General features: G+C 46.8%; 2 protein-coding genes across 4 annotated transcripts in view; both read right to left on the bottom strand.

Annotated features, from left to right (window-relative positions):
• The window catches only part of LOC309355823 (asialoglycoprotein receptor 1-like), a 37,675-nt gene that overhangs the window by 6,699 nt on the left and 4,078 nt on the right, over window positions 1-26,898 (bottom strand). Inside the window, exons 1-6 of one of the 3 annotated variants that reach the window (XM_081887009.1) lie at window positions 11,693-11,709; window positions 7,086-7,190; window positions 4,530-4,655; window positions 2,795-2,890; window positions 802-873; window positions 199-291 (exon numbers count right to left, since the gene is read on the bottom strand). In XM_081887009.1, coding sequence (XP_081743135.1) covers window positions 199-291; window positions 802-873; window positions 2,795-2,890; window positions 4,530-4,655; window positions 7,086-7,158 — 460 coding nt within the window. In that variant the 5' untranslated portion in view covers window positions 7,159-7,190; window positions 11,693-11,709. Of the gene's footprint in view, window positions 1-198; window positions 292-801; window positions 874-2,794; window positions 2,891-4,529; window positions 4,656-7,085; window positions 7,191-11,692; window positions 11,710-26,898 lie in introns of those variants that run through there. The other 2 variants (XM_081887008.1, XM_081887010.1) reach the window with 2 other exon arrangements.
• Window positions 16,029-26,894, bottom strand: LOC309355859 (C-type lectin domain family 10 member A-like). Its single transcript, XM_081887071.1, has 6 exons — window positions 26,799-26,894; window positions 24,822-24,893; window positions 21,753-21,845; window positions 20,592-20,743; window positions 17,883-17,989; window positions 16,029-16,316 (listed from the first exon to the last, which is right to left on the bottom strand). Exons 1-6 carry the CDS (start codon window positions 26,842-26,844, stop codon window positions 16,166-16,168), a joined length of 621 nt encoding a protein of 206 aa, XP_081743197.1. The 5' UTR covers window positions 26,845-26,894; the 3' UTR covers window positions 16,029-16,165.

Raw genomic sequence — 26,898 nt, forward strand, 5'->3', positions numbered from 1 at the left:
GTGCTCTGGTCCAGGGGGTCACGAAGAGTCGGACACGACTAAACGACTCAACAACAAACAAGTAAAGGAACTTTCTAGTGCAAGTTAGGAATGATATGAATAAACAATATATCCTCTCCTGCCACCCTGAACATTCCCACAGTGCCTTGAACACTCAGGCACTCTGCTTTCCAGATCCCGACTCCCCGCACTCCTGACCTGTCCGGTTGTTTTTGAAGTTCTGCAAGTCGCAATTCATGCCTCTAAAACTCCTTTGCAAGGTTGTCATCTGGGACAGGAGTCGTGTCTTGGCTGGCAAAGGCGAGAAGAGAGGGAGGGGAGAGAGAAGGAGCAGCAGCTGAATGAGGAAACCGGTAAATAAAAGGAGACCCACACAAGCAGCTCCAAATAATAATAATAATAATAATAATAATAATAATAATAATAATTTATTATTTATACCCCCCAGCAACTCGGGCGGCTTCCAACAAAAGACTAAAATACAATAACCTATTAAACATTAAAAGCTTCCCTAAACAGGGCTGCCTTCAGATGTCTTCTAAAAGTCTGGTAGTTGTTGTTCTCTTTGACATCCAGTGGGAGGGCGTTCCACAGGGTGGGAGCCACCACTGAGAAGGCCCTCTGCCTGTAACTTGGCTTCTCGCAGTGAGGGAACCGCCAGAAGGCCCTCGGAGCTGGACCTCCGTGTCCGGGCAGATGAACCCCCCCCTCCAATTTGGGACCGCTTTAAAAAAGCAATTGCACCAGTTCTCCGTGGACTTTTTTTTTTTAATTGCATCCTGTTTTCCCTCCCCAACTTACCTGCTTCTGCTTCCTCCGTCAGCTTTTTCACCTTCACCTCCAGCTGTGTGATCTTCGCGGCCGTGTCCGTCCCTGCAATGCACAAAGTGGGGTCAGGTAGCAACGTGGTCCGAGCTGGAGTCTTCTCTTGCGCCCCCCCACCCCGGCAAAGCCTTCCCTGTCGCCTGCCTTAGCGCTTGCAGACTTATCGTGGCGCATTCAGCATCCTTCTCTTTTAAAAAAATCATTTTTATTAAATTCTCCACTTTAACAATCCAATCAAATCACATTAAATATTCCACATTCTACATATACAGTGGTACCTCGGGTTACATACGCTTCAGGTTACAGACTCCGCTAACCCAGAAAGAGTGCTTCAGGTTAAGAACTTTGCTTCAGGATGAGAACAGAAATCGTGCGATGGCAGCGGGAGGCCCCATTAGATAAAGTGGTGCTTCAGGTTAAGAACAGTTTCAAGTTAAGAACGGACCTCCGGAACGAATTGAGCACTTAATCCGAGGTACCACTGTACATATCAAATAATCCGAATATTCTGCCAAATTATAATTTTTTTAATAGGACTTCCCATGCTTCAATTTTGGAGGGTTCTGATCATCTCGTACTTCTACTGATTTTCATAGTCACTTCCGATGGTTCCTCTAATTCTTTCTGCTGTTAACCTTCCTTCTTTCACAGCCTCTGAGTTGTTCCCACAAGTGTGTTTAATGATGTGTTTCTGTGTGGATTTTATGTCTATGATTCCCCTCTGTAAGTTCGCAGCATCTCCTGCGTTCAGCATCATTGTCCGGCAATGCTGCCGTCACCCTGAACGGGGAGCGACGAAAGGAGCGAAAAGGCGTGGGAAGCTTCTAATTAACATGGCAGGGGACCTTTGCCGAATGGGGCTTCGGTGGGAGAAAAACATTACAGGAGGACTTGGGCTGTGGTGTAATACTTCAAGAGCCACCTTATTATGAATCGGAGACCCTTGCTCCACCTAGCTTAGTGCTGCTGGCACAGACTGGCAGCAGCGATTCTCCAATACAGGAATCACAGCTCAGAGAGGCTGCAGTTGTTGCTTGCAGTTTTTAATACACACTTAAAAAACAACAACACTCAATTTTTAAAAAACCACGGGATGCTATTCCCGGTTGTTGCTAACAGTTTTTAATTGATTCACCTAACCAACTACAGTGGTTCCTTGGTTCTCAAACGCCTTGGTACTTGAACAACTTGGAACCCGAACACTGCAAATCCAGAAGTAAGTGTTCCGGTTTGCAAACTTTTTTCGGAAGCCGAACGTGCTCTGTTTTGAGTGCCACACTTCTGTTTTCAGTGATGTGTTGAGGTCTGTCTGTTTTTGCTATTTATTTTGTGTTTTTGCAACTCTTTTTTCTTTTGTGACTGTGCGGAACCCAGTTCAGCTACTAATTGATGGATTGATTGTGTGAGTGCAGTACATTGTTTATTGCTTTCATTTTATGGATCAACAGTCTCGTTAGATAGTAAAATCCATGTTAAATTGCTGTTTTAGGGGTTGTTTTTAAAAGTCTGGAACGGATTAATCCATTTTGCATTACTTTCTATGGGAAAGCACACCTTCATTTTGGAACGGACTTCCGGAATGGATGAAGTTCGTGAACCGAGGTACCACTGTAGTGATTTTAACTGTTTACAATTGTCTTTAACAAGCTTCCTCAACCTCGGCCCTCCAGATGTTTTTGGACTACAACTCCCATGATCCCTAGCTAGAAGGACCAGTGGTCAGGGATGCTGGGAATTGTAGTCTCCAAACATCTGGAGGGCCGAGGTTGGGGAAGCCTGGTTTTTAAGATAAGTTATAAATTCTCCCCATTCCTTATTAAATTTTTGGTCTTCCTGATTTCTGACTCTTCCGGTCCTTTTAGCCGTTTCAGCATATTATAGCCCATCAACTTCACCTGCCATTCTTCTCTGGACGTCCCTATTTCCATCGGAGAAATGTTGGAGGGTACGCAAGGCGTCCTTTACTTACCCTTCTGCTGGAGGGAGACGATCCCGTCACCAATACTTTGATTCAGGCTCGTGAGTGTATCGCGCATTCCTGATAGCTGAGAGCTGCGTTGACTGCCTGCGTTGGGGGTAAGAATGAAATAACGAAGTAAAAGGTTTGCTGGATCCAGTCAAAGGCCAGTCCAGTCCCCTGTTCTCACTGTGGTCCAGCAGGTGCGGCTTAGAAGAAGCCCACAAGCTGGACATCAGCTCAGCAACACTCTGCCAACTGGCAAATTCCAGTGTTGTAAGAAAAACTGCTCCTTTGTCCCTTATGGGGTCTCCAAGAGCCTGTAGGTTCTCTATCGGTAGGAGGAAATAACAGAGGCCAGCCAGAGAATATTGAGAAGCAAAGCAGCTAGTAAGCCTGATTTTTATTGAACTGTTGCAACAGGGTCCCCACTCCCCACACACAGGAGGGTGGAGAGGAACCCAGAACATTCCACAGGGCAGGTGCCACCACCGAGAAGGCCCTCTGCCTGGTTCCCTGTAGCTTTGCTTCTCGCAGGGAGGGAACCACCAGAAGGCCCTCGGAGCTGGACCTCTGTGTCCGGGCAGAACGATGGGGGTGGAGACGCTCCTTCAGGTCTACTGAGCCTTTAGGCCATTTAGGGCTTTCAAGGTCAGCACCAACACTTTGAATTGCGCTCGGAAACGTACTGGGAGCCAATGGAGGTCTTTCAAGACCGGTGTTATGTGATCTCCCAGTCCCCAGGCTGGCTGCCGCATTCTGGATTAGCTGTAGTTTCCGGGTCACCTTCAAAGGTAGCCCCATGTAGAGCACATTGCAGTAGTCTAAGCGGGAGATAACCATAGCATGCACCACTCTGGCCAGACATACAGCGGGCAGGGAGGGTCACTGTCAAAGGTAGCCCCGCTTCAAAGGGCAGTCACAACCATAGCTGTCAACTTACAGATTTGAAAATAAGGAACCAGCAGCCTCAAAAATAAGAGACCAGCAGCCAAAATAAGGGATTTTCTGGGCACAGGTATGTTCAGCTTCTGGAACCCCTCTGAGCCAAAGGCAGAAAGCCCAGCCAGCAGCCAAACGAAGCCTCAAGCGGCGGTTCCCACAGCGCAGCAACCCAGCAAAGGGGATGCAGCAAGGAAAACCACCGTCCCCTCTCTGCTGGGAAGCACTGAGCAAAGGCGAGTCCCCAGGCAAGGCTGCCGATTTGATTGGCACAAGGCATGCAAGCTCCACCCCCCAGTCGTTCTCAGACTCCTTATTGGGTGAGCAACGCAGCCAAGCAACACAGTTGGAGCCTCCCTCCTCCCTGGCCGGCAGGGAGGGAGGGAGGGAGAGGAGCTGCTTCCTTTGAAACCCGGGAAATTTAAGGGACATCATCAATAAGGGACAGCAGCGGGACACAGCACTGGGATAAGGGACTGTCCCGCAAAATAAGGGAAACTTGACAACTATGGTCACAACATGTGGGGGAAGAAGAGAAGAAGGTGTAGGTGGGGCGCCCCACAGCTGCCACCCCCACGTTCTCTCTTCCTGTGTTTGCATAGGACTCCAGCTGTTCACACAGACCCTTCATTGCGCTCCTCATTCTCTCCCTGAGGCCTTTTCATTGAACACTCATCCCTTCCTTGGACATCCGCCTACCTCCTTGATCTTCAATATTCTCACACTGCACCCTGCCCTTTTCTCATTATTATTAATTTCTTAATGTCATTCCCCCACGTCATCCCTCTATCCTAGAAGCACTCACCTTTCGCGCCAAAGACGATGATTGCGATGGTGAGGATGGCGCTCACTCCCAGCAGGATCAGGACCAGGCGACGGCTGGGGCAGATCCGTTGCCTCCATGATAGGCCCGGGGAGCGTTTCTGGGAAGCTGAGGAGAAGGGACATCGGTCAGGAATCCACCCTCAACTCCAGCTTGCGTTTTAGATCTTCTCCAGTAATTTATCTGTCAACGTTGCTTGACACTTCTGACACCACTTGGCTGCAACGCTGTGATGTTTATGAACATTCCAAGCAACCAGGCAGCAAAAACAGTCGGGATGTTTGCAGGCCAGTTTCTTTGAGGGAAGGGGAAATTGTCACCCAGGGGGAAAGTGGTTTCACACAGGCCCTAAAGGAAAGGAGGAATTTTGTAGGGAAGGCCGCAGAGTGAGCAGAGTTCATAGATGGAGGGTGACGGGAGGAAGGGTGGAAAGCAGGCCATAGTTTGAGAGGAAGAGGAGGTAGAGAAGGGACAGGGATCAGAGGCAGAAAGATTATGAGACAGGGGAAAGTGTGGGCTGAATTTGCCATACTGATTTGTTGATTTACAAATTCCTAGTACAGTATGGTCTGAAGTAGCCCATAATTACATGGGCACAGAGCTATTCCCGTAGGCTCCTTAGGAATGCGGAAACATGACTTTGCCACAATTAGCTGGAAGTGGACTTAAAACATATCACACATTTTATCCAGCAGCATTTTTTCACAGCTCTTCGAAATGTTTCCTCCCCAGTAATTACAAGGTCCCCTGTAATCTTAATTATCGGCTTTCTCCTTACAGCTTCTGCCTCTTTTACTGCTGACTAATCACGTGACAAGACATGACTAATTTCCCAGCGTCACTGAGCAGGAAGCACTAAAAGGCAGAGCAGGTTCAGTGGGGCAGAGAGGAGGGAGGGAGGGAGGGAGGGAGGGAGGGAGGGAGGGAGGGAGGGAGGAAGGAAGGAAGGAAGGAAGGAAGGAAGGAAGGAAGGAAGGAAGGAAGGAAGGAAGGAAGGAAGGAAGGAAGGAAGGAACATTTTAACTGAAGGCACAGTAGCCCCAACGAACCCCAATCCCAATTCCAGAGAAAAGGGCTAGTGGAAAGTCAACCTAAGTTTTATGGAGTTACAATAGGAGTTAGATCTGACCGTATGGAATCAATCCCAAATTAGTCCTTGTTCTTTTGGAAAAGTGGACACTAGTCAACATAGCATTGCTAACTGTCACGATCCTGGTCCATCTCGCAAGGACCCCATTAATACAGTGGTACCTCGGGTTACAGACGCTTCAGGTTACAGACGCTTCAGGTTACAGACTCCGCTAACCCAGAAATAGTACCTCGGGTTAAGAACTTTGCTTCAGGATGAGAACAGAAATTGTGCAGCAGCAGCGGGAGGCCCCATTAGCTAAAGTGGTGCTTCAGGTTAAGAACAGACCTCCAGAATGAATTAAGTTCTTAACCCGAGATACCACTGTATTGTCTTGCAGCAGGTTGAACAAGGTATATAAAAAATTTAAAGGACCCCCGGACAGTTAGGTCCAGTCAAAGGCGACTCTGGGGTTGCAGCGCTCATCTCGCTTTCAGGCCGAGGAAACCGGCGTTTGTCCTCAGGCAGCTTCCCGGGTCATGTGGCCAGCAGGACTAAACCTGTGATGGCCTGGGAATCCCATTCAGAGGCTGAACCGGAGGAATCCCAGCCTGCACAGGAGTCCCTGCCTCCAGGGCCGGCTGAGCTGGGGCAGGACCTTGATTCTGAAGCGCCTGCACCTGGGCCGAATCCTCAGGAGCAGGCACCAGGTGAATCCACTCTGGCCCCAGAGGTGGTTGAGGACTCAGTGCCTACAGGTGAGTCTCCCCCTGGGCCCAGTAACCCTTCAGCCTCTCCTGAACTGCAGAGGCTCAGGGCAGAGAGGCGAAGGGAACTGGTTTCTCCCAGGAGGAGTGCTCACCTTAAGGCCAGGAGAGGCGGGTCTCCTGGGGGCCGGGACCGCCCCTGGCCTCAGAGAAGATAAAGGCCAGTCAGCCCGGTCCCAGGTTGCGGGAGCAACGTCATTGAAGAGCTGTTTCGGCCAACATCCAGTCCTGTTCCCCCAGAGTTCCTGTCCTTGCCCGGCTTCTCGCTGTGGACCCCGCTTCGCCCGAGGAGGACTGTCTGCCGACCCTCAACTCAGGTCCTGGACCTCGCCCCATGGTAACCTCCCCCCCGGACCAGCACAAAACTGCTTCTGGCGCAACAGGACACCGTGACGGAAACCAGAGCGCATGGAAACGCCGTTTACCTTCCCGCCGGAGTGGTACCTATTTATCTACTTGCACTGGTGTGCTTTCAAACTGCTAGGTTGGCAGGAGCAGGGACCAAGCAACGGGAGCTCGCCCCGTCACGGGGATTGGAACCGCCGACCTTCCGATCAGCAAGCCCAAGAGACCTGGGTGCCTTCCAACTCTACAATTCTACGATTCTTCACAAGCATGCCAGAAGGAGACTTCTTATGAGCCTTTACCTACGCAGACCTAGTTCCCCACACGTCTTTTCAAAATCCCGTCTGGGCCACACACCTTTTCGGAGCTGTATTTCGTCGTCGTCATCCTCCACGTCCACAGCTGTGAGATCTCGGTAGTCCTGACTCATCGTGACTCTGACTCCGGGACGAGACCAGGCGCCTGGAAAGAAACGGAACACGGATCCCTGCATGTCGGAATCAGATGAGGAGGCAGAACATGGTGCTAAAGGATTGGTTAAGCTAGGCTTCTCAACCTGGTGCCCTCCAGTTCCGTTGTTTTGAATTACAACTCTCATCGGACCTTGCATGGAATAAAGAAGCTTTTAACTTAAGGTACAGTAGCCCTCCAAAAGATAGATGATGATAGATAGATGATAGATAGATGATGATTAGATAGATAGATAGAGAGAGAGAGAGAGAGAGAGAGATGATAGATAGATGATAGATGATAGATAGATAGAGAAAGACAGACAGACAGACAGATAGATAGATGATAGATGATAGATAGATGATAGATAGATAGATGATAGATAGATAGATAGATAGATGATAGATAGATAGATGATAGATAGATAGATATAGATAGATAGATAGATAGATAGATGATAGATAGATAGATAGATAGATAGATAGATAGATAGATAGATAGATAGATAGATAGATAGATAGATATACAGTGGTACCTTGCAAGACGAAATTAATTTGTTCTGCGAGTTTTTTCGTCTTGAGAATTTTTCGTCTTGCGAAGCACGGATTCCCATAGGAATGCATTGAAAATCAAACTTGCAAGACGTTTTCGTCTTGCGAAGCAAGCCCATAGGGAAATTCGTCTTGCGAAGCAACTCAAAAGACAAAAAAACAAAAAACTCTTTCGTCTTGCGAGTTTTTCGTCTTTCGAGGCATTCGTCTTGCGAGGTACCACTGTAGATGGATAGATTTCAATCACACTTTCCCAGTCCACACTGCACAAAACACTTAGATCAGGGGTCAGCAAACTTTTTCAGCAGGGGGCCGGCCCACTGTCCCTCAGACCTTGTGGGGGGGCCGGACTATATTTTGAAAAAAATAAAAAAGAACAAATTCCTATGCCCCACAAATAACCCAGAGATGCATTTTAAATAAAAGGACACATTCTACTCATATAAAAACACGCTGATTCCCGGAGCATCCACAGGCCGGATCAGGCCCCCGGGCCTTAGTTTGCCTACCCATGACTTAGCGGTACCAGGCTGACAAAGCCTGGATTAAACACACATTAATGTCTGATGCTGTATTGTTTTTAATATTCAGTTGGAAGCCGCCCAGAGTGGCTGGGGAAACCCAGCCAGATGGGCAGGGTATAAATAAATTATTATTATTATTATTATTATTATTATTATTATTATTATTATTAATCTTTCCAATGAGACACAGGAGACAAAGGGGAGAGGAAATCCAAAGAAATTATTGGTTTGCACAAACCTCGCTTCTAAAGTTCTGAGGTCTACATAGATGCAAGTCCACTGCTGGATTTACGTATAAGCTAAACAAGCTATAGCTTAGGACCCCACTCTCCTGGGGGCCCCCCAAAATTAAAGACGGTGGAACCGGATGTAGATTTCCAAAATATAAGATAAAAAACAAATGAAATATAAACCTACCTACAGCAACAGTGTTTTGTGTTGTGTAAGCTCCTAGGATGTGTAAGTTATGGGCCCCGCCTGCTCACCTGCTCCCTAAAATATCCCTGCTTTGCTCCTTTCTATATATAGGGTGCCGACATTCTGCATGGACTGGTTGCACGGCAACATGCGCAAATGGCTTGAGATACCTATGAGGTCCATAAATTACTGTATTTTTCGCCCCATAGGACGCACCTAGTTTTTTTTTGTGGGGGGGGAAATAAAGAAAAAAAATATTTGCCCCCCAGGCATGGGGCTGGCGCAGGGGAAGCCCGAGCTCCCCCCGACCCCAGCCCCCAGAACAGCCTGCTATCCGCAAGCCTAGGGAGCCACGCCGGTCTCCCCAGGCTTGCGGAGATCTGCGCGAAGCCCGGGCGCGCTCTTCAGCCGCCCAAGGCTTCGTTATGCAGGCAGCTCTGCGCAACCTTTGGGAGCCCGGTGCAGTTTCCCGCTGGGCTCCTGAGGGTTGCACAGAGCTGCGTGGAGCCCAGGAGGGCAGGCAGCTCTGTGCAACCCTCCGGAGCCCGCCGCAGCTTCGCACCGGGCTCCGGAAGGTTGCGCAGAGCTTCCTGAAGCCTGGAGAGCGAGAGGGGTTGGTGCGCACCGACCCCTCTCGCTCTCCAGGCTTCAGCGAAAGCCTGTATTCGCCCCATAGGACGCACACACATTTCCCCTTCATTTTTGGAGGGGAAAAAGTGCGTCCTATAGGGCGAAAAATACGGTAGCATAGAGCATATATTCAACACACAAAAACAGCGACAATTTGTTGTTGACAAAGGACAGCTGGACATATAAAGGGTGCTGTGGGTTGGCGGTTCAAATCCCTGTGACGGGGTGAGCTCCCGTTGCTCGGTCCCTGCTCCTGCCAACCTAGCTGTTCGAAAACACCTCAAAGTGCAAGTAGATAAATAGGTACCGCTCTGGCGGGAAGGTAAACGGCGTTTCCGTGCGCTGCTCTGGTTCGCCAGAAGCGGCTTAGTCCTGCTGGCCACATGACCCGGAAGCTGTACGCCGGCTCCCTCGGCTAATAAAGCGAGATGAGCACCGCAACCCCAGAGTTGGTCACAACTGGACCTCATGATCAGGGGTCCCTTTACCTTTACCTTACCTTCACTAGCTTAGGGCCTCTTGAAACCTAAATCCGGCCCTGTACAAGCCTACATGCAGAAAGGGAGAATTGTAGCCTCAGATTTATGTCTACACAGATAACAAGTCTACATGAGGGAGTCGCCACCCGCGTCCCTAGACCCCGACAAAACTTCAGGGAGAGCTTTCTGACGGTAAGAGCTGTCCAGCAGCAGAACAGACTCCCTCTGGAGGTGGGTTGAGCTAGATGACCCTTAGGGTCCCCATTCCAACCCCACAGCTTGTTCTCCAACCTCGGAAGGCAGTGGTCAGCAGAGCCTCAGACAGCTGTCTGTCAGGGACTCTCCAGCTGCAATTCCTGCGTCGCGGGGGGCGGTGTTGGACTAGATGACTCTCGGGACCCCTTTCAACTCTACCAGTCTAGGAGTCCATGACTTCAAAATGCAGCGTGAAGCCCGGTCTGCTGGGAGAAGATTTATAATGAATTGGAAAAAATGTTGAAATATACCTTTATTAAGAAACCAGAGGCCTTGGAATAAGAGGTTTGGAATTGCCCAAGAAACATGTTAGATTGTTTTTGTATGCCACAATTGCAGCTAGAATTTTGTTAGCCAAGAATTGGAAAACACAAGAAGTGCCAACAGTGCCAACAGTGGAGGAATGGCAGATGAAGATGATGGACTTTTCGGAGCTAGCTGACCTGACCGGAAGAGTCCGCGACCAGAAGGAGGAGGAGTACCAAGAGGAATGGAGGAAATTCAAAGACTATGTACCGTATTCTTTGCTCTATAAGACGCACCAGACCACAAGACGCACCTAGTTTTTGGAGGAGGAAAACAAGGGGAAAAAATATTCTGAATCTCAGAAGCCAGAACAGCAAGAGGGATCGTTGCGCAGTGAAAGCAGCAATCCCTCTTGCTGTTCTGGCTTCTGGGATAGCTGCGCAGCCTGCATTCGCTCCGTAAGACGCACACACATCTCCCCTTACTTTTTAGGAGGGAAAAAGTGAGTCTTATAGAGGAAAAAATACGGTAGTTAAATATGCTAAGATAATTTAAATAGAAATACTTGCAAACTCTAGATAGGCTTACGATTTAAATATGTGATGTTATAGAATAACATGTTTAAATTTAAAATGAAAAGAAAGAAAGACGTTAATTGATTAAGTAAATTTTATGAGAAATCTGTTTTGGAAAACCGTTATAATGATATATATTGAAACTCAGCCAGGGGGATTCCAGGAAGTCCTATAACAATGTTATTAAGAGTGGAATAATTACAAATATAAAAAAATAGAAATTACTTGAAAGAAACAAATAGGCCTAGGATTAAACTAAGTTATAATTAAATAAATGGGATTTAGACTGTTAAGAAACGTGAGTAAGATGGACTATAACTGGAAATTGTTTTAGTTTAATAATGATATTGGAAAGCTGTTACTTTTAACTACAAGGAAACTCAGAAGGGAGGGACTTGAGGAAGTCAACCAAGATGTTTAAAAGGTTGGATTTGTGAAGAATTAAGTTTGTTGTCATTGTTTATCTGTTTATTGTTCCTTTTTTCCCTATTTTTGTGTATCATTCTGCTTTGTGGCTTGTGTTATCATTGTGGAAAATCGAATATATATATTTTTTAAAAGAGTGGAATAATTACAGTTAGGATTTATGTTTGTTTGTTTTTTTAATTTTGGAAAATCAATTTTAAAAAATTGAAAAGAGAAGCCCGGTCCGGTGAGCAGGGACCCGGACGGCTGCCCTGAAACCCTGTCCCTAAAATGGCACCTTTGTCCTTTTCGCCACGAGAATGCCAGCCAGCCAGATTCCAATTCCTGGGTGGGTGATATCAGGCAGCCCTTTTCCCAGCAAGCTGCTCCAAACCCAAACTGGGATTAGGATTCCCCCAGTCCTACCTTTACCTTTTTCCTCGTCTCCCGGGGGTTGGGGGGGTGTTCAGGGGCTCCTGACGTCTCCCAGTTTGGCCTGGCGCTGGCTGGTGATCTTTGCCCTGTCAACACGCCGCCTTCTGCAGGGAACGGTCAAATCTGAGAGCTTTCCAAAATCACATAGCAGTGCCAGCAGCATCACGGGGGCACCCAGTTTCCGGGGTTTGCCCCCTCCCTCCCTGATAGCCAACTTTACCCTCTGGCTTCCTTTTAAAAGTGGAAGTTTAGCCAACAGAGGAGAACCAGGGAGAGAACAAAACGTACCGAGTTAAACCCATTTCCCCACCCAGGAAGATACAAAAATGAGGAAATGTTTTATTATAGATTATTCACACACACAAATACAGCGGTACCTCGGGTTACATACACTTCAGGTTACACACTCCGCTGACCCAGAAATAGTGCTTCAGGTTAAGAACTTTGCTTCAGGAAAAGAACAGAAATTGTGCTCTGGCAGCACGGTGGCAGCAGGAGGCCCCATTAGCTAAGGTGGTGCTTCAGGTTAAGAACGGACCTCTGGAACGAATTAAGTACTTAACCCGAGGTACCACTGTAATAGCTTGCTCCATCAGGCCAATGACCCATCTAGTCTAGTCCTGTCCTTGCGGAGGCCAACCAGACATCCATTATGGGAAAGTGGCAGGATCTGACCCCCAGAGCCACTCTCAGTTGCTGCAATTTCCAGCAACTGATTCAGAAGCATCGCGGCCTCCAACCGTGGAGCCAGACCAGAACCATCCTGGCTAGTTGCTGTCAATAGCCTTCCTTTCCATGAATTTGTCCAGTCCTCTTTTAAAACATTAAAAGCTTCCCTGAACAGGGCTGCCTTCAGATGTCTTCTAAAAGTCAGATAGTTGTTTATTTCCTTGACATCTGATGGAAGGGCATTCCACAGGGCGGGCACCACCACCGAGAAGGCCTGGTTCCCTGAAACCTCACTTCTCAAAGGGAGGGAACCGCCAGAAGGTCCTCAGAACTGGACCTCAGTGTCCTGATAGAATGATGGGGGTGGAGACGCTCCTTCAGGTATCCTGGGCCTTTGAGGCCATTTAGGGCTTTCAAGGTCAGCACCAACACTTTGAATTGTGCTCGGAAACGTACTGGGAGCCAATGGAGGTCTTTCAGGACCAGTGTTATGTGGTCCCGGCGGCCGCTCCCAGTCACCAGTCTGGCTGCCGCGTTCTGGATTAGTTGTAGTTTCCGGGTCACCTTCAAAGGTAGCCCCACGTAGAGCGCATTGCAGTAGTCCAAGCGGGAGATAACCAGAGCATGCACCACTCTGGCGAGACAGTCTGCGGGCAGGGAGGGTCTCATCCTGTGCACCAGATGGAGCTGGTAGGCAGCTGCCCTGGACACAGAACTGACCTGCGCCTCCATGGACAGTGGTGAGTCCAAAATGACCCCCAGGCTGCGCACCTGGTCCTTCAGGGGCACAGTTGCCCCATTCAGGACCAGGGAATCCTCCACACCTGCAAGAGGGGGAGAAGAGAATGTTCCTGTGGCCACTTCCTCCAACCAGGCTCACCTTCATAAACTCCCATCCCCTTTTCCCCAAACCCTGTGACCTCAGCAGTGGAACAAGCTGGAAGCGGAATTATTTATGGCACATTTTATCCAGCAATGTTTCTCCACGTGGCCAAGAGATTTGTTCCAGCTTCCTCTTTTGCGCTGAGCTGGTAGGGAAAAGCTGCTGACGGAGACACGTTTGGGGTTTGTCATTTCCCTAGAATTCAGGGGCACACCTACAGAAGTCATTCTAGGTCATGAAGGACAGCAGGGTCATGATTCACAACAACACAAAATTAACCTATGAGACTCATTCCTGCAAGACGTGACTGTGGCTGAAGGAGTAATGGTGCATTTTTATAGTGTGTGCACACTCAGAGGATGACCTTCAAACAATCCTAAATATCTTCTCAGAAGCTTACAAAAAGCTTGGCCTATCGCTCAACATCCAAAAAACCAAAGTGCTGCACCAACAAGTACAAAACAACCCCTCTGCAGCGCCACAAATCCAACTCAATGGTGTAACGTTGGAAAATGTCGATCACTTCTCCTACCTGGGCAGTTATCTTTCCACAAGGGCCGACATTGATGCCGAAATCCAGCATCGCCTGAGCTCTGCGCGTGCGACTTTCTCTTGATTGAATCCTGGGAGGAGGCCAAGGTCAACTGTGAAGTCCAAAATGCCCACCTGGTGATCATCGACTCCATTGAGGAACAGGTAGGTCCCCAGTGGGTTTTGTGTTGGAGAGAGCGGTTTGGAAGAGATGTGTAGCAGAGTTAGCACTAAAAAAATGTAGTATAAACACCCACAACTGGGAAACACTGGCCTGTGAGTGCTCCAGTTGGAGAACAGCCTTTACCAAAGGTGTCGTGGGCTTTGAAGACAGACTCAGGACGCAAGGGAGAAACGTGCAAGGAGGAAGGCACGCCTGGCAAATCCACACCGTGATCAACTCCTGCCCGGGAACCAATGTCCCCACTGTGGAAGGACGTATGGGTCCAGAGTTGGGCTCCACAGTCACTTACGGACACATTGTTAAAACTGTGTTTATGGAAGACAATCTTACTCAGCTACGAGGGATCGCCAAAGAAGAAGAAGAAGGAGGAGGAGGAGGAGGAGGAGAAGTATTTTTAAGCAGAGGTGCTCGTCAGGATGGCTCACCCTTCCACATTTTCAAGGAGACCCCAAAATGTAGTGGGGAGGAGAGGGGGGAGAGAGAGAGAGAGAGAGAGAGAGAGAGAGAGAGAGAGAGAGAGAGAGAGAGAGAGAGAGAGATTTGTGACTGAGATATGCCCTAAAAACACCTGCAACTTTGTCCTTCTAACTTCATATGCTGTGACCATCTGTAAATGATTACAGTTGCATTTTAATGCCGTTACAGTATAAGAATTCATAGGTGTCATTAATAAAATGAATAAAATAAAATGAATGGGAGCAATCCTGAAGCCATTTTGACTCTGAATGACCCCAAATAGTTCCTCTGCAGAGGGAAATATGTTGGGGAAACCTCTGCCAATGATTCTTTTCATTTTCAAATCCTGCTTTAAGGGCATATTCTGTATATGCACAGGGCAGGCCTCTGACCTGGATTGAAGAACTAAAATATGCACCATGTCTAAAAACTGGCTCAGACTGGCCAGGTAATTGGTGACCATTACCAGGTATCTTGGCTGACAGGAGAGAAGCCATACACTCAAATTTCTGTTGTAGACCGCCTCTTTCTGTGGCATGTGTGGGGTGGACTTTGGCTAGGGGTTTGGGCAGTTTCTAAAGTCTTTAAAAGTTCTTGCACACCTTTGTTTTGGGTCCTCAACTCCTTGCAAGGTGTGAGGTGTGGCACTCTGCTGCAACAGAAAAATAAAGATCTGCTTTGCTTTGACCGAATCCTGCCTCCATCCATTCTTCTCCGACTGATAATAGGCTTAGGGGATACGAAGCTCCTCAATAGAGCATTGGGGTGTAAAAGCCAACCCCATATTTTTCTATAACAGTGCAAAAGTTTACCATTGCATCTGCATTTGTGAACATATTCCTTGGGCGGAGAACTGCAAAAATAATGTAATATTGATAGCAGATGGCTGTGTCTTGTTCCATGTGCAACTTTGGCAGACTTGTCTTTAGATGAGAACTGAATCGAATTTCTTCAACCAACGTGTAATATATATATTTTTAATTACAAAGTTTTATTCATATTTCATGCAAACAATAACCAATGGAAAGAGACAACACCAAAAGTTGAGAAATCATCAGTGAGACAGTTAAACAATGGTAGTGAATGCCGTACTGCATTTTAAACCAGGCATGTCCAAAGTCCGTTTCGGGGGCCTAATCCGCCCCTGTGGCAGTTTATTTGCAGGGGTAAAATCCTAAAAAAAACAACTTCAATCCTAAAAAAACCTCAACAACCACGGTTGGCCCTTTGGTCGGCCCTCATGGCCCTTCGCTTCATCAAATCCGGCCCTCTTTGAAAAAAGTTTGGAACGAACTCATGGGTTTGGAGAGCCAAATTTCATTTTTGGGTGCCAGGGAGGATTCAAGCAGATCTGAAACGTAGGATACAAAACCTTATTAAATTGCACAGAACGGTCCTCTTTATTCCTTGCCTTTTATCACCCGAATCTTGTGGGTTATCTCCTCAGCAATTGCAACCATTTTTGTACCAAAACCAGGTCCGTTAATTCTTTCTCCCCATTTTTGGGCAATAGAAAGTCTGGCAGCTACTAAGAACCATGTTGAGAGGTTAAGTTTCATGGAGCTAGAGGTCAGACCTCTGTCGCATGGGCATAGCTGGGAGGGGGCAGTTGCCCTCCAATCAAGTAAATAAATTAAAATACTTAACTAACTGACCAATTGCGTTGCAGGTAACTCGGTTCTGGCCCCCCCTAACTTAAAGCCTGCCCCCCTAAAATAAATCCTGGCTACACCCAATTTCTGCCACCTTAATCCGTTATCTCCATCTCGCAGATCCAGCCAAAGTCGAGAGAGCAGTGGTCGTCGGTCCAGCGGCCGTCACTGTGGAAGTGGACGCAGTTCTCTCCTCCCAAAAGTCCGTGGCTGGAAGAGTTATCCGGCTGACCTGGAACCCAGTCCCTAAACAGGGCCACAGGGAGGGAAAGGAAAGGTGAAGACACAGGTCACGATCCTCTAAACCACCTCCGGGTTCAGTTCCGGGAAGCAGGAGCGCGGAATCTACTTGGTTACTTAGCAAAGGGGTTCAGAGGTTGAAATTCTAGGTCCAGAGGGACAGGGGCTCAGGCGGAGGCTAAAACCACATGCCTTGATGAACCATCCCCCCCCCCAATTAGGGATCCCAAGTCAGGAGCACCCCACACCCTGAGACTGCAGGGCCTAAATCTGAGTCTTATGGGTGGCCCCGGGTGAAGTCCTGGAGTGATGTCACAGGGGGTGGGGCCCAGAGAGTCTATGCAGTAATTTGGTTCAGAAACTTCAGCTGGTGCAGAATTCAGCAGCTAGGTTGCTCACTGGAGCAGAAGGTTTGAGCATCTCACACCGATCCTGGTCCAACTGCACTGGCTACTAATTAGTCTCTGAGCCCAATTCAAAGTTTTGGTTTTGATCTATAAAGCCTTAAATGGCTCAGGATCACAGTACCTCAAGGACCGCCTCTTCCCATATGAACCGGCCCGGACCCCAATATCATCTTCTGAGGCCCTTCTTCATGTGCCGCCTCCTTGAGAGATTCGGAGGGTGGCAATAGAAGAACGGGGCCTTCTCTGCGGTGGCTCCCCGTCTGTGGAATGCTCTCTTCAGGGAAGTTTGTCTGATGCCTTCATTATACACCTTTAGGTTCCAGGCAAAAACGTTCCTTTTCAACCAGGCCTTTGGTTGATCTTATTGACATCCAACACCCTTTTAGAATGTGGCTTTTGGGGGGTGGGTTTATTGGCTTACTGCTTTTGGTTTGATTTTCTATGTTGTGGTCTTGTTGTGAACCGCCCTGAGACCTCCACGTATATGGCAGTGTATAAATTGAATTATTATTATTATTATTATTATTATTATTAATAATAATAAGCAACAATAGAGGTGAATTTTGGTTTGATTTTATATGTTGTGGTCTTGTTGTGAACCGCCCTGAGACCTCCAGGTATATGGCAGTGTATAAATTGAATTATTATTATTATTATTATTATTATTATTAATAATAAGCAACAATAGAGGTGAATTTTGGTTTGATTTTATATGTTGTGCTCTTGTTGTGAACCGCCCTGAGACCTCCATGTATATGGGGGTGTATAAATTGAATTAATAATAATAATAATTTGCAACAACAGAGGGAAGAGGGAGGAGAGGAGGCAGACCCCGCAAACAGCCCCTATTCTGCTCCCAGAGCTGCAATTCCCAGAGTGGTTTAACAAACAACCCCTCCTCCCAGGGAAATCTGGGAATTGTAGTTCTGTGAGGGGAATGGGCATTTCCACGGAAGTCTCCCAAACAAGCCACAGCTCCCAGAATCCTCTGGGGGAAGCCAGGACTGTTTGAAGCTGTACCTCAGGGCTTTGAACGTATGGGGTGAAGGTGGCCAAAGTCTTCGCTCCAGCAGGGCTTTGGCGGCGCCTGCTACTTTACGGCACCAGCCCCTAGCGTGCCCCGCATTGCATTATGGGTTGGCCGCACTGCTGCCCGCAAACTTACGCTTGGCGAAATGTATAGGGCCTCCCGTCCACCCACGTCCAGCTCCCGCTGGTGTAATTCAAGCCAATCCACATATATTGCGGGCGCACACGGACGGCCACAAATTGCTGCCGTGGAAAAAAGCACAGAGGGGAGGGAAACAGAAGGATCTCTTAACTTGCTGTCAGTTTCCCCCCATCTTAAATTCAGTTCTTTACATTTCCACATCAATTTTTTAATTTTTGGAGAACCCCAATGAAAACTGATGAGTACGCTAGCGCTAATGACACATTTTTAACGCCATTTTGCAAGGGGAATATTAAAGTTCCTGTGACGTTAACATATGAGGGTGCTGGAGGTGAAATAGTTAAACGAGTTACCCAATCAGAACCCAGGGGGTGGAGTCAGAGGGACTATAAAACCAACTCTGGGAGGGGTGATGGGCAGAGTTTGTTGGGAGGTTGGTAGGAGTGGGAGTGAATTGGGATAGAATCTGTGAGTAGGTTGAGTTAGTGTAGAGAAATAAGCTGAGTCAGGAACAGTTAGGAGCTAGGAAGACAAGTAAATATCTGAGAGAGGGTTTAGTGAGTGAGAGCAGGTAGCGGAAGTTATAGGTCTTCGATAGGCACCCCATGATTGTAATTGACCGATACTGTTTATGAAACCACACGCTTGTTAAACTGCAATGAGTTTATCTTCCAATTTAACCCTGACTGGACTCAGTATTGTACCAGATAGGGCCTGGGTGGTGGCAGCGAGAAATAAAGTGGTGGCACAGGGATCAATGGTGCTGGAGGAGACTCTTGAGAGTCCCATGGACTGCAAGAAGATCCAACCTCTCCATTCTGAAGGAAATCAGCCCTGAGTGCTCACTGGAAGGACAGATCCTGAAGCTGAGGCTCCAAGACTTTGGCCACCTCATGAGAAGAGAAGACTCCCTGGAAAAGACCCTGATGCTGGGAAAGATGGAGGGCGCAAGGGGAAGGGGACGATGGAGGACGAGATGGTGGGACAGTGTTCTCGAAGGGACCAGCATGAGTTTGACCAAACTGCGGGAGGCAGTGGAAGACAGGAGGGCCTGGCGTGCTCTGGACCTGGGGGTCACAAAGAGGCGGACACGACTAAACAACAACAGGGATCAATAGACGGTGAAATGTCCAGGGACCCTGTGTGATCGCCACAGTTCCCAAACGCGGGGCATTCTGGTATGTCATCATCACCATCTAGCTCACTTTAGCCTGGTATGTGCATTTTTGCGGGTATTACTTGGCCAAAGAATTGCATTACAAAATTCAGAGAGCTGCGATTTCTGAGACAGAGAGCGCGAGAGAGCTGAAAATGGCAAAATTCAGAGAGCTGTGATTTCCAATTGAGAGGGAGAGAGGGAGAGACAGGAGAGAGAGAGAGAGAGAGAGAGAGAGAGAGAGAGAGAGAGAGAGAGAGAGAGAGAGAGCGCTGAATATTGCAAAATTCAGAAAGCTGCATTTTGCAAAAGTCGGAGAGCTGCTTTTTGGTTCCTGTAGTGTTTCAGAAGGGTAGGCACTCCTATAAATGAAACGAAATCAGATTTCCTGAGAATGCACAGAGGGTCCCAAAGTATTCCCCAACATACACTGCTGAACATACAGTAAAGGGCCCTCACCTGCTGATCTCAAGACTAGGGAGGGTCTGTCAGAAAAGAGGCAGCCTCTCAGATTTTATTCTCTCCGTCATCAAACACACAGGGCAGGGGGCAGACCTGCAAAATCCCCAGGCCCCTACCTGTTCCTCATAGGAGTTGATGATCACCAGATGGGTGTCGGGTTTCGCAGTCAGCCTTGGCCTCCTGAATCGGGACTCCCAGTAACAGCTTTTCAGAAAGATGTCCCACCCTTTCGGACAGCAGGATTAACCTGAGCCCTGAGTTCAAGTTGCTATTGGGTGGAGCTCAGTAGGCTCCCAGCAGCCTTTGCTCTCCCACCCACCCCTTTCTCTGCCTTTCTGGAACAAAGGAGCCATGCGGTGTGGCTCCCAGCTGTATAAAAACCAAGTGAATGAAACATCTCTCTAAAATGAGATATTTGCTGCCTGCATCTTTGCTAATGCAAAGACGGTGTTATTCTTTTGTATTGAAACTAATATGTTTTTTTCTTTTTAAATCCTTTGGAATCTTTTTCTTCTTTGCTCTACTGCCAACAGATTGTGACTTGTTTGCTGTTATGCCTGGAACTCTGTGAGTAAAACCTTCACATATTTGCAGAGCCAAGCGCCTGTGATTTATTCTAGCCTAGGTATTTTTGTGGGGAACATCTATTTAAACGTGGAAGTGGGCAGGTGTAAATCTAACCAAGTTTCAATGCGCTTAGAGCAATCTTCTTTGGCGATCCCTCGTAGCCGAGTAAGATTGTCTTCCATAAACACGGTTTTAACAATGAGTCCGTAAGTGACTGTAGAGGCCAATTCTGGACCCACACGTCCTTCCACAGTGGGGACATTGGTTCCCGGGTGGGAGTCGATCACAGTGTGGATTTGACAGGCGTGCCTTCCTCTTAGCATGTTTCTCCCTTGAGTTCTGAGTTCGAGTGTCTTCAAAGTCCATAACACCTTTGGTAAAGGCTGTTCTCCAACTGGAGCGCCCACAGGACAGTGTTTCCCAGTTGTCGGTGTTTATACTACATTTTTTTAGTGCTAACTCTGCTACACATCTCTTCCAAACCGCTCTCTCCAACACAAAACCCACCGGGCACCTACCTGTTCCTCAATGGAGTCGATGATCACCAGGTGGGCATTTTGGACTTCACAGTTGATCTTGGCCTCCTCCCAGGATTTACTTTTTCCAGACTCCCAGTAACAGCTTTTACGAAAGAAGTCCCACCCTTTCGGACAACATTCCTTTGGGTTAGCTGGGAGATCAGACAACACAAAGGGAGGAAGATAAAGGGAGCAACAGTCAAACTCTGTATAGACCCAATGAAACAGCGGACGCCCACTGATTTCAGCCAGAAGACAGACTATCAGGTCATGTGTCCCCAGCAGTGACTAGAGGAGGAATGACTGCAGGGAGGAGCACAGAGAGAAGAAACGCCACGGTACATTTGCAGCAGCACAATCAGACACCTTTGGTCGCCCCGGCTGCAACAAAACACATCTCTACAGCCACAACAGGCGCTGTAATTCTCCAACATCCTCAGACCAGTAGACCTGAAGGAGCGTCTCCACCCCCTTCATCCAGACCAGACACTGAGGTCCAGCTCCGAGGGCCTTCTGGTGGTTCCCTCCCCGTGAGATGTGAGGTTGCAGGGAACCAGGCACAGGGCCTTCTCAGTGGTCAGATGTCAAAGAGAACAACAACTACCAGACTTTTAGAAGACATCTGAAGGCAGCCCTTTTCAGGGAAGTTTTTAATGTCTGACGTCATATTATTATTATTATTATTATTATTATTATTGATTATATGCCCTTTTAAAATGTGGTTGGGGGGCGTTATTGGGTTGTTGTTTTAATTTTGATTATATATTTTGTGGTTTTAATTTTGATTATATATTTTGTGGTTTTATATTTTGATTTTGTTCTGTGAACCGCCCTGAGACCTCCAGGTACAGGGCGGTATATAAATTCTATTATTATTATTATTATTATTATTATTATTATTATTATTATTATTATACCACCCTTCATTTTAAGATCTCAGGGCAGTACACAGGATAAAAACCATGAATACGGGATAAAAACATGAAGCTAAATGAAACAAAACAGCAAAACGATACCCTCCCCCCAACAGATACAGACCATAGAATATTAATCAGTCAAAGACTTGGTTGAAGAGGAACATTTTCGCCGAGCGTCCCGGGGAGAACATCCCACCTCTTTAGCCCCCCACCCCACCCGCTTTCCAGCTGCCCCCCTCCTGACCTGTTCGGTTGTTCTTGTAATCCTCCAGCTTGCAGTACATGAGTCGAAAGCTCTTTTGCATGTCTTTCAACCTGGTCAGAAGTTGCATCTTGGCTGGTGAGAGCGAAGAGAGAGAGGGGGGGAAACATAAAAGGGGGTGGCTATTTAGGCAGCCACATTTGACTTCCAGAGGGGGAAATGCACACAGATCAGGAACATTTGCAAAAACGTCAAAGGCTCCACGGATGAGCAGGAATACCCATTCCATCTTGGAAGCAGGAAAAAGGTTTCTATCGGGACTTCCTGTTAGTCTGCCATGGCAAATGGCTGTACCCATTCCAGTGGAGCCTTTTCGTGCTAATCGAGGATAATATGAGTGAGAGTACCATATTTTTCACTCTATAGGACGCACCCGACCATAGGACGCACCTTGTTTTAGAGGGGGAGAACAAGAAAAAAAATTCTCCCCTTCTCTGCTCAGCGCCCCTTCAGCGAAGCTGGAGGAGAAACGGAGCCCCTTCCATTTCTCCTCCCGCTTCTCTGAAGGGGCGCTGCCCAGCTCTCCCTCTCTGCTGAAGCCGGGAGAGTCTTGCTCTCCCGGCTTCAGCAAAAGGAACCCCAAGCCTGCGGAGCGCATCGGGAACCCTTCAGGTGGCTATCCCTGAAGCCTGGAGAGCGAGAGGGGTCGGTGCGCACTGACCCCCCTCGCTCTCCAGGCTTCAGCGAAAGCAACGCGAAGCCTCCGGAGCGCAGAGGAAGTGCTCCCTCTGCGCTTTGGAGGCTTTGCATTGCTATCGCTGAAACCAAGGAGCCTGCATTCGCTCCATAAGACGCACACACATTTCCGCTTAATTTTTGGAGGGGGGAAAGTGCATCCTATAGAGCGAAAAATACGGTAATTATCCCCCCAACTCTTCACCCACAGATCGTCCGATACATGCCGCCTACTCTGAAGGAATGTGGGGGGCAGGAGGCGCTGGGTGGATTTTACCGTGAGTTTTGGCAACTCTCCAAAGCTGTCGCCATGAGCAGCGGACACCTGCTTTTTTAAGATAAAATTCGGACTTAACTAACAGACATGCTCTGAACTAGGGGAAATAAAGTACTCTGCTAACTGATTCAGCCACTGGGTGCCAAGGATTCGACCTAGAGAAGGACTTACATTGCAACTATTGGTATGTTGGAGGAAGCAAGCCTCTATTACTTCCTCTTGGTATATTTCACATTTGCTGTTTTATTCGGCAAATCTTCCCCGAAGGATGGTTTGAAATAAGCAAGCGGGGCTGAAAGAGCATCTTGCTGTCATTGTTGTGGTTTAGCTACAAAATTGAAATTTGGACTATGATTGTGGCAAAGACCTTTAATGGAATGATAAAAATAATTTATGATGGGAACTGTGGCGTGTTTTTTTTACCGAAACATCAACTCGCTAGCAGCTGGAAAAAGATGACAGGAGGGAATTTTGGATATCTGCCCAGCACAAATGGCAAAAAGGCGACATCTCTCTCAATCTTGGCTGTGACACATTAAGAAAGTGAAAGTGAACGTTGGATTACAGGACAATATTTCACACAGAACTACAAAGGACTGACCCGCTTGTTTAAAAGAACTGTTAAAAAGAAATGAAGGATCAACATCAGAAATGTTTATCAAAACTATTTTTTTTTTAATCATTTTTATTCATTTTCCAATAAAAACAGCCAATGAAGATATCCGATTCATAATCCAATTAAAAATAATAAACTAAGATACAAAACCTCCCACCAAATTATACTCCAAATTATAATTATTAATTTTTCTGGGCTCCCCATAGTCTGGACCTCTGAAGCATATCTCCAAATCTTCATTCCTGCCTCTTCTGTTTATCGGGTCTATCTGACTAATTAAGGATGCGTTAACGATATTAGATCATCACTCCCTGAACTTCGGAGCGTGGGAAGTCACCCAAAGATTTATAATTTGGCATGCTTCTTTGGCCGTTTTGTTGTATTTTAATTTGGAATGATTGAATGTGGTTTTTATTGGATCGTTAAATTGGCAAACTTAATAAATATCATTTATAAAAAGAAAAAGGTTTCTATCCCCTGCTCTCCTCCCTCCTGAAACTTCCCCATATGATGCAGCAAATGAAATTTTTCAACACCCGCCTAGCATACATTCTACTAGCTATAAACTAGGATTGCAATGCTCTCCATCACAGTTGGAGGAAGTGATTCTTCTGAACACCAGTTGCTGGAAACCCCAGGACGAGAGAGTTGCTCTTGTGATCAGATCCTGATTGCAGGTTCCCATAACAAAACATCTGCAGGGGCTCCAGGCTGCTGCCTTGTTACATCCTGGAGGTGGAGGATTGTCAGCATTGGGAGAGGACATGTTGTTGTTGTTTAGTCGTTTCGTCGTGTCCGCCTCTCCATGACCCCCTGGACCAGAGCATGCCAGGCACTCCTGTCTTCCACTGCCTCCCACAGTTTGGTCAAACTCATGCTGGTAGCTTCCAGAACACTGTCCCATCATCTCGTCCTCTGTCGTCCCCTTCTCCTTGCGCCCTCCCTCTTTCCCAACATCAGGGTCTTTTCCAGGGAGTCTTCTCTTCTCATGAGGTGGCCAAAGTCTTGGAGCCTCAGCTTCAGGATCTGTCCTTCCAGTCAGCAATCAGGGCTGATTTCCTTAAAAATGGATCAGTTTGATCTTCTTGCAGTCCATGGGACTCTCAAGAGTCTCCTCCAGCACCACAATACAAAAGCATCAATTCTTCGGCGATCAGCCTTCTTGATGGTCCAGCTCTCACTTCCATACATCACTACTGGGAAAACCAGAGCTTTCACTATACAGACCTTTGTCGGCAAGGTGATGTCTCTGCTTTTTAAGATGCTGGGGAGAGGACATAGGAAGAGCCTTTAGCTGGATCAGGCCAATGGCCCACCTAGTCCAGCATCCTGTTCTCACAGTGGCCGCCCAGTTGCCTCAATAGGGAAACCCACAAACACGATCTGAGCACGAGAGCAATTCAGGAGTATTGCTGCCTTCAAAAGTGATTGCCCAAGTTCTCCCTGGAGACATTTTGCACCAGGTTGTCCCTCCTCAACTCACCTGATTCCGCTTTCTCTGCTAGCTCTTTGACCTTCCCCTCCAGGTCTTTCATTTTTGCTTCCGTGTCTGCCTCTGCAAATGCACAAATTGGGGTTGGTAGCTATTGTAAAAAGGTAGCTATTGTTGGAGGCTATTGTAAAAAGCTGAAGACACTAGCAGAACTGAAATATACTGAGAGTCGCAAAGTGATTTCATGCTCTTTATTCAGCTCATAGTGGTGAGGAGGAATGAGTGAAAGTCCCCTCAAAGTATCTGCTTTATATACATTATTTACACAATGGGCTGCACATGATTGGCTAATTCTGGAATTCTACTGTAAGCCAATCAGGTTGTGGATTCACTTCTATCTGGAGCATGATTGGGTGGTTCCTGCTAACCAATCATACTGCTGCATTGTTCTAGGACCAATCAGACTGCTGCATTCTGAATCCTATTGTTCTAGGACCAATCAGACTGCTGCCTTTTGGAGCCTATTCAACTCAGTACATAACAAGAACTGACATAAATTCTGCAACACAGTACAGTGGTAACCTCTGGTTGCGAACAGGAACTATTCCAGAGGCCCGTTCGCAACATGAAAAGGCCGCAACCTGAAGCGCCGTATCTGCGCAGGTGCGCGGTGCGATTTGGCGCTTGTGCGCATGCGTGAGCGGTGAAACCCGGAAGTAACCCTTTCTGGTACTTCCAGGTCGCCGTGGGACGCAACCTGAAAAAACGTAACATGAAGCAAACGTAACATGAGGTATGACTGTATAGTAATAGTATCTGACCCTAGACAATAGAAGGATTGGATATGTATTAAAGGACAGGAACTGACAATAGAAAGGCGTGTACAATTTATGAGGAAGCAGAAAACCAGTTGGAGGGAGGGAAGTCATGAACTCAGCAGAGCAAATGCATTTGATTGATTATTGTAATGTTGTTATATTTTATGTTTTATTAATGAAAATAATAAAAATATATTGGAAAAGAAAAGAAAAGAACAATATATATATATTCAATATCAATCAATCAAACCTTTATTGCATTAGCATACAGCCATAGCAGGATAAGACAAAAAAAAAATGCTCGAGACAAGCAACCAAACAAGATTCAAAGCGATATTACTGGCGTTATGACATTTAAATTACCCTAAGACAATAATGTAAAGATTTAGTTGCCGGCGCCGGGAATCTAAAATGCGGATGTATATAAAGCATATAATGGCCCCAAAATAGGCCCGGCACATTAAGTTAAAAAGGGAATAAAAAGAATTAAAACAGGTCCAGGTCTAGGACACACTACCCAGTCAGAGTAGCCCTGAGTTTCAAAGCCTGCACTATAAAGATTGCCACCCCGCGTGAAATTTGGGGATTTTATTCAATATATATATTGAAAAAGAAAAGAAAAGAAGGATAGAACTTTCTTTATGTATGCTACAACAGCAGCAAGAATCCTCATTGCAAAGTACTGGAAGACACAGGATCTACCCATTCTGGAAGAATGGCAGATGAAGGTGATGGACTACATGGGACTGGCAGAAATGACTGGCAGAATCCGAGACCAGGGAGAAGAGTCGGCGGAAGAAGATTGGAAGAAATTTAAAGACTATTTACAGAAACATTGCAAAATTAACGAATGTTAGAATGATGTTGGATAGAAATTAAGTGGTTTCCAGCTGTAATGCCTTAAGAGAATATGGGGGGAAAATGTTTAGAATTGGGTTAATAATTTATTGATAAGGATTTGCTGAACTAAGAATTTGAATTGGAATACAAAAAAAGGAGGTATGAAGAGGTCTGGGAAATAAGTTAATGGAAATAAGTCACGGAAATTTTGCGTGTTTTTTAATTATTTTCATTTTTGTATTTCTGTTATTTTCTTTTTTCTTTTTTGATTTTTAATGTATTATTATTGAAAACTTTAATAAATATTCTTAAAAATAAAAAAATAACAAGTTTCACTTTCCTTTGAACCCACAATGCTGCCTTCACTTACCCTTGCGCTGGGAAGCGACCATCCCTTCACCAACACTTTGATTCATGCTTGTGATTCCATCCTTCAACCCCAATAACTGAGAGATGTGGTCACTGCCTGT

This window comes from Podarcis melisellensis (assembly GCF_964234715.1).
Source record: "Podarcis melisellensis genome assembly, chromosome: 13".
NCBI lineage: Eukaryota > Metazoa > Chordata > Lepidosauria > Squamata > Lacertidae > Podarcis > Podarcis melisellensis.